Source organism: Hemitrygon akajei, chromosome 11 (genome assembly GCF_048418815.1).
Source record: "Hemitrygon akajei chromosome 11, sHemAka1.3, whole genome shotgun sequence".
Taxonomy (NCBI): Eukaryota; Metazoa; Chordata; class Chondrichthyes; order Myliobatiformes; family Dasyatidae; genus Hemitrygon; species Hemitrygon akajei.
The window spans coordinates 32,625,651-32,633,141 of record NC_133134.1 but is presented as its reverse complement, the minus strand read 5'-3'; the positions used below and the strand labels follow the sequence as shown (position 1 = coordinate 32,633,141).

General features: G+C 39.8%; 1 protein-coding gene across 2 annotated transcripts in view; it reads left to right on the top strand.

Annotated features, from left to right (window-relative positions):
- The first annotated feature begins 316 nt into the window (after positions 1-316).
- mettl22 (methyltransferase 22, Kin17 lysine) overlaps positions 317-7,491 on the top strand; it is a 37,765-nt gene continuing 30,590 nt past the window's right edge. For both annotated transcript variants that reach the window (XR_012100752.1, XM_073060587.1), the window contains exons 1-3: positions 317-452; positions 3,989-4,136; positions 7,106-7,432. Coding sequence is in view for 1 of the 2 variants with exons in the window: in XM_073060587.1 (XP_072916688.1) it covers positions 4,031-4,136; positions 7,106-7,432 (433 nt within the window). In the remaining variant the exon portion in view is untranslated. The remainder of the gene's footprint in view (positions 453-3,988; positions 4,137-7,105; positions 7,433-7,491) is intronic.

Genomic DNA, 7,491 nt, shown 5'->3' with positions numbered 1-7,491 from the left:
CTATCTGTAGCCCAATTAATCATCCATACAGTTCTGCCATATTCTACCTCTACTTATCTCCTAGATCTTGGTAGACAAAAGAAAGTTTCCCAAATGAATGGTTTCAGAGATAAGGAAATTCAGGTGCATATATAGAGTAAGGGATCTACACAAAACAAAGTTTAAGAGGATATTTAAAAGGGTGTGCAAAATTTTGTCAGATATATGAGGTAAAGCGCGGCTGTACCATCATACTGAAGAACCACATGGGCGCTGACTGGCACGTTTTAAAACTATACTGGAAAAGGTCATCCTCGACTCTGATACCTAAACCGGAACGGCAATCCACGCCTCTGTGTGTTTGTGCGGTGACTCGGAACTCTAGTGCGCGGCGCCGGTTGCAGGGAGGAAGCAGCAGACAGACGGGACAGACAGAGGAACGGGACCGCTGGTCTTGGCGTCCGTGAGGAGCGGTGAGGCACGGACTTGGCCCTTGCGAGGTGTCGGGTTGTAGCTTTGTCGAATTCTTTGCGGTGCCTTCCACGGGGGGTGGGGGGGGGGGGAGGAGGCTGACCGGGGATCACCCCGAGGCTTGGCGACAGCGCCCGGTGGTCGTGCGAAGAGCAGGGGGTCGAGAAGACTCCCCCCGTTAAACACACACGTTCATTTCCCGACAATATAACGGCTGTCAGTTAGATTCTGACCTAACATTGACAGTCGTACCAATAGCCACAGGGGAGGAACGGGTTTGGGCCTTATGGTGACAGGAGGTAACATGACCTGGACCAGAGATCCCCGGGCCCGGATGGGACAGAACAGGTGTTCCAGAAGCTCAGAGCGAACTGGACTTGTGGAGAGGAGCGAACCCGGGTTGCGTTCTCCGAAGATGGATTGAAGTCGTGGAGTCCAGAAGGGATCGGGACTGGACTAGAGACTTACGTCCCAGATACGACTCACTATACCATGCCGATAAGACTGGATATCCAAGGAGTTGACTGGCTCGAGGCGTGTCGTCCCAAACCGGACTTAAATCTGGAACTTGAATGAATGGTTTGAAATTGGAAAAAAAAGCAAGTCCTGGGAATGTGCGACAGGTCAGCTAGCAATGCATCGGGGAGACACAAAAGTTTAAAGTTAACGCTTCATCAGAAATGGGGAATTGAAAAAGAGGTGTTTTAACTTGTAAAGTGAACAGTCACTGTATGAGGATGAAGCCCAATGGTGTCCTAAGTGGTATAAGGCTTTTGGTGCCATCTTTTTAGTACAGTTGAAGTCGGCATTAGACACAGAATTAAGAAAAAAAGAGTACGGTGGAACTAAGAGGGAGAACACAGCAATGGTGGAAATCTGAATTAATTAAGAAGGCTAGAAATTACCAAAAGAACAGAACACAACTCAATACTCAAATAATCTTACAAGGGCCCCCTATAATTGCAGTATATCTTTACTTCTGTGTTCACATCTTCTTGCTATAAAAGCCAACATGCTTTTTTTGCTAGCTTTAAATGACTTAGTGTACAAGAAAGAGCTTTTGGACAATTAACTTTATTCAAATCTATCACTTTTTTTTAAAGTACCCTCTTTATCAGTTATTTTGTACCAAGCAGATACCTTCACATCTATTCTTGTCCGCTCCGAGTGTATCTATATCCCATTGAAGCCTGTTTTTTTTATCCTCACAGTCCCATTTAATTTTGTGTCATTAGCAAACTTAGAAATATAATATTTGATCCCCTCAGAACCACTTTGATGTAGTTAATAAATACAGTGCCTTGGGGGCAGAGTATTCAGCCCCAACCCTTTTTTCACATAAATGAGTATTACAACTAGGGATTTTGATCAACTTAACAGAATTTTTATTTGTGAATCACATGCTCCTTTTTTTCCACAGTAGAGCCCCAAAAACATAGAAAATTGTAAAGCATGAAAAACCAAAAATTCAGAAACTGAAATGTTGGCAAATTAAATTATTCACCCCCACTCAGTACTTAGTTGAACCAACTCTCACAGCTATTACAGCCAGTAGTCTTTTTGGATAAGTCTCACCAATGTGATGGAGCAACATTTGCCCATTCCTCCTTGCAAAATTGCTCAAGCTGTGCCAGATTAGTTGGGGCACAGCAGTGGACAGCAACCTTGAGGTCTTGGCAGCAATGTTTGATCAGATTAAGGTCAGGACTCTGACTGGGCCACTTAAGGACATCAATTTTCTTCATTTGAAGCCACACCATGTTTGCTCTAGGACTGTGCTTTGGATTATTATCCTGCTGAGAGATGAACTTCCTCCCTAGTTTAAATTTTCTGGCAGAAGATAGCAGGTTTTTACCTAGGATTGCTCTGTATTTAGCAGCATTCATATCTTCCCATCAATCCTGATCAGATTTCCAGTCCCTACTGTTGAATAGCATCCCCAGTGCATGGTGCTACCTCCACCATGCTTTACAGTAAGGATGCTGTTGTCTGGCAGATGCGCAGTATTCGATTTACGCCACATATATCGCCTAGTGTTGAGACGAAGAAGTTCTACTTTAGTCTGATCCAACTACAAGACCTTCTTCCACATCTATACAGTACCTTTGCAAGGTCTTTACGATCAAGGATATGCTTTTTTTAGTGGCATTTTTGGCGTAGATCAGAATGCCAGCCAGGTACACCATCCCTACTGTAAAGTATGATGGAGGTAACATCATGCTATGGGGATGCTTTTCAGCAGCAATGGCTGGAAATCTGGTCAGGATTCAAGAGAGATGAATGCTGCTGAAGACAGAGAAATTAAGAAAATAATTGTCCTTGAGTGGCCCAGTCAGAGTCCTGATCTCAACCCAATCAAACTTCCCTGGCAAGACCTCAAGATTGTTATCCACTGCCGCTCTCTAACTAACCTGGCACAGCTTGAGCAATTTTGCACAGAGGAATGGACAAATCATGCTTCATCACGTTGTGCAAAGCTAATAGTGACATATCCAAAAAGACTACTGGCTGTAGTAGCTACGAGACATGGTTCAACTAGGTATTGAGCGGAGGGGGGGGGGAGGGGGGGTGCATGAGGATGAATAAATTGCTGACATTACAGTTTTTGAATTCTTGGTTTCTCTTGCTTTACAATTTCCCCTGTTTTTGGGCCCTACTGTGAAAAAAGGAGAATGTGATTAACAAATAAAAATTCTCAGTTAAATTGATCAAAATCCCTAGTTATAATACTCATTTAAATGAACAAAGGGTTGGGAGCTGAATACCTTTTCAAGGCAATGCAGCTGGAAATGAAGTTCTGTACCCCATTAGTCACAGCCTTGCGAGCTGAGAAAGATCCATTAATCCTCAGTCTTTGCTTTCTGTCCTTTAATTTGATCAGCATTTTAACTTGATTGACCAACCTGCTGTATGTAAACTAAAACCTGAAATTTCAAGTACACAATTAGTTCCACCATATTTGATCTATTAATTATTCTCAACAATCTAGAAAATTCTAAAATGTGTTCCTTTTCATAAATCTATGCTGTCTCAGCTTAATCCTCCCATTTTTTCAGGATGCTGTGTTATTCTTCACAGTAGATTCCAGAATTTTCCCCACTAATGATGTTAGACTTAGAGGCTGATAGTTCCCCATCTTCTCTGTCGTTACTTCAATAATGAAATCATGTTTGCTTTTTAAGTGCAAGATATAAAATACAAAACAGAAAAGTTGTATTTAATTTGTTCTACAAATAACTTAACAATTGAGCTTTGTAATGCTTCACTTCTTTATTAAAGCTTTATTTATCACAAGTACAAGTTATGACAAAGTTGACTGATTAGTATGTCAAGTAATTAAGAATTGATCTGACATTTATCACACATTTAAACATAACTTCTGTATCTGTTTAAATTGCTCATTAGCTTGAAAATTGAAATGCAACTATAGATTAATTTTTGAAAAACTAAATCCTTTAATATAGAATGGATGTTTTGTTCAGTTTTGTTTTGTCATCCTGTCAGATACCAGTTTGCTATAACGTTTCTGTGTTTATAGTGATTTGACATCCTGTAATGCTGGATCAGACATAAGGAATGCATGGATTCAATTACATTCAGGAGTGACATAGTGCTTTCCGATGTCCATATATACACCCCAAACTCTAGTCACTTGATGGTAAGACTAAATGGAGATGGACAACCAGGTACTGTCTGAGAGTAATGTTACATCTTATTTTTCATTACACTCACATTTGACTTGTGGGATTTTACTGTGGCAGATGAAACAACAAAACAACATGTGTATATTGTTTCTCTAGGGTCTTGAGGGACTTAATCAAGGAGTCTCAAGTAGTATCATCAAACTAAAATATGAAAATTGGGCATGAGTCAGAAAAAGATAGGATAGTGCAGAATAATGCCCACATGAGGCACGTTCACGTCCAGGGCCAAAGCCAGGTGCTTTTAGCAGGATATTCCATGAAAAACATGAATGCAATCTTTAGTAACTATACTTTGGGGAAGCCTGCAGTTCAGTCTAATGTCTGTGCCAACTATCTATCTGCCCATTGAGCTGAAGGAAAGGTAGATATCGACTACTTGAATGTGGGGTTTGTGTAACCTCCTTAATGCAGCAGCAAGCATTCAGACCATTTATATGTTACAGAGATCTGTAGCCTGGAATTGACCTAAGGCTTGGAATGTAAGGAGTGACTGTGACCCTTACTCCATGTAAAAAGCATTCAAGATGAGTTTAGAAGGGTGTGAAATAATCATATTTAACCATACAAGAATCTAAAGGTCATGATTGGGTAGATATTGAATATTCTCACAAGTGGTAGAGCCACAAATGAAGGCAGTTGTTACAAGATAAAGGAATGGTCATTTTAAGGCTGAATTAGGAATTTCTTCTCGCAGAGGACAGTGAATCTCTAAAGGTTGTGAAGGGTAAGTCGTTGGATATATTTAAAGAGGAGGTAGATAAATATTTGAAAGGTTAGGGAATTGCAGATTATGTCGAACTGGAATCAAAATGGAGTTGAGGCCTGGAGCAGATCAGCCATGGTTATATTAAATGGCAGGATAAGCTTGAGGGATGAAGTGGCGTAATTCTACTCGTATTTTCATGTGTTTTTATATGGCTAACTGATGTTACAGTAATGGAAGTAGAGGCACACAGCAGAAACAGGCCCTTTGGCCCAACTGCTTTTACCGAATACTACTTTTGCAGCACATTTCTTATACTGCCACCCTATGGGGTAAAACAATTCCCCTCATTCCTACTAAATCTCTCTCATAAAGTCCTAGAACATTACAGTACAGAAACAGGCCTTTTGGCCCATCTAGTCTGTGCTGAACTGTTCTGCATAGTACGATCAACCTGCACCTAGGCCAGTGGTCCCCAATCTCCGGGCCACAAAGCAAGCAGGGGTGCAGCAGTAGGTGGAATGCACCCAGCACATCTTTAAGAAAAAAGCCGAAATAAGCAAGCTAATAATTACGGCTTTTTTCTTAAAGAAGTGCTGGGTGCGTTCCGCCTACTGCTGCACCCCGGCACTCCTGCTTGCTTTGCGGCTCGGAGTTGGGGACCACTGGCCTAGACCACGCCTCTCCATATCCCTTCCATCCAATGTGCTTATACAAAATTAACTTAAATGTTGTGGTCGAACTTGCATACACCACTTCCACAGCCAACTCGTTCCACGCTTGCACCACCCTCTGAGTTAAGAAATTCTCCTTCATGTTCCCCTTAAATATTTTAACCCAATTCTCAACCAACTTCAGTGGAAAAAAGGCTGTATGCATTAACCATATCTATACCCCTCATAAGTTTGTATACTTCTATCAAATCTCCCCTCATTCTCCTACACTCCACAGAATAAAGTGCTAACCAATTCAACCTTACCCTATAACTCAGGTCCTCAAGTCCCAGCAACATCCTTGTAAATTTTCTCTGTACTCTTTCAATTTTATTGATATTTTTCCTGTAGTAGGTGACTAGAACTGCATACAATACTCCATACTTGGCTTCACCAATGTCTTATACAGCTTCAACATAACATCCCAACTCCTTTACTCAGTACTTAGATTTATGAAGTCCAATATGCCAAAAGCTTTCTTTATGACACTCTCTGCCTGTGACACCAAGGGATTATGGATTTGTATTCCCTAATCCCTCTATTCTTCTGCACTCCTCATTGCTCTACTGTTCACTGTGTAAATCCCACCCTGGTTTGTCCTTCCAACGTGCAACATCTCACACTTGTCTACATTAAATCCCATCTGCCATTTTGCAGCCTATTTTTCCAGATCCCATTTCAAGCTTTGATAGCCTTTCTTGCTGTCTACTACACCGGAAATCTTGGTGTCATACATAAATTTGCTAATCATGTTTAACACATTATCATCCAGATTGTTTTTCATGATTTGGAAAGCTGTGTGATTGGTGGAGGCAAATTGAATATTTATTCATAAAAGGTTAGTTTTACATAAAAAGGACTTATTTTAAGTGCAATGGAAAACTAGCAGAAGAGTGGGACTAATTAGATGCTTTATCAAAAACTAAACTTTTCCATTCTATGATGCCCACTTGCTGTAGTGCTCCCTTTCAGTCTGGCTGTTTAACTAAAGTTTTCAAGAGCAACATACACAAAATGCTTGAGGAACTCAGCAAGTCAGGCAACATCTGTGGAGGGGAATTAACAGTCAGCACTTCAAGTTTTCAAGTGATATGATTGTAATAAAAATTGAACATTCATATCTGTTAATTTGAAAATTCAGGACCGAAAACTTAAAATGTTTCTCCAGGTTACAGAAATGCAGTTTATTCTTCTGAAAAGGATGTATCAAAATGGATTACTGTTTGAGATTATACATTGCTCTGATGTTGCTTTCAATTCTAGATTAGTAAGAAAAATGTTTATAATTTATAGGAAGCCCTTTGAATATTACAACAGTATGTCTAATTCACTGTGCTCAATTTCTATTACAATCTCATATAATATTGAAATATTTTCTAAATCTTAAAGTGTAAGTCATTTTAAATGTTTGCAATTCACAAGCAATCCAAATAAAATATTGATATTGAAAGGTTGTACTTTACTGCTTTTAAAATGGTAAAATGTTGGTTAACATTACTAAAAGTACTCTAACTTCCTTTTTTTAAAATTTACAGTTTTTGTGTCGAAGTTCAAAATCCTACATAATGTTAATACCTACAGCAAAGGTGATTTGGAACACCTGAGCAATGAAGAAACCAGAGGTGATTTAATTAGCAACGCTGATAGTGAGAAGAAAGTTGACACAAGAATGGAGAACACTAATGTTCTGCTCGATGATGATGGAGATCTGGATGTAATTAGAAGATCTGATGGTGTTCTTCATTCTGATGAAAATGATCAATGGCGAGAGATAGTATATCCCACAATAATAAGTAAAGGGGAAGAAATTTTCAGTGAGGAGTATGAGGAAGATTGTTCTGTTTGCAATGAGATCAGAATAGGTAAGTCAATATAAATGGTATTTTGCATGATATGAGGATATTACATGATGAGATAAATA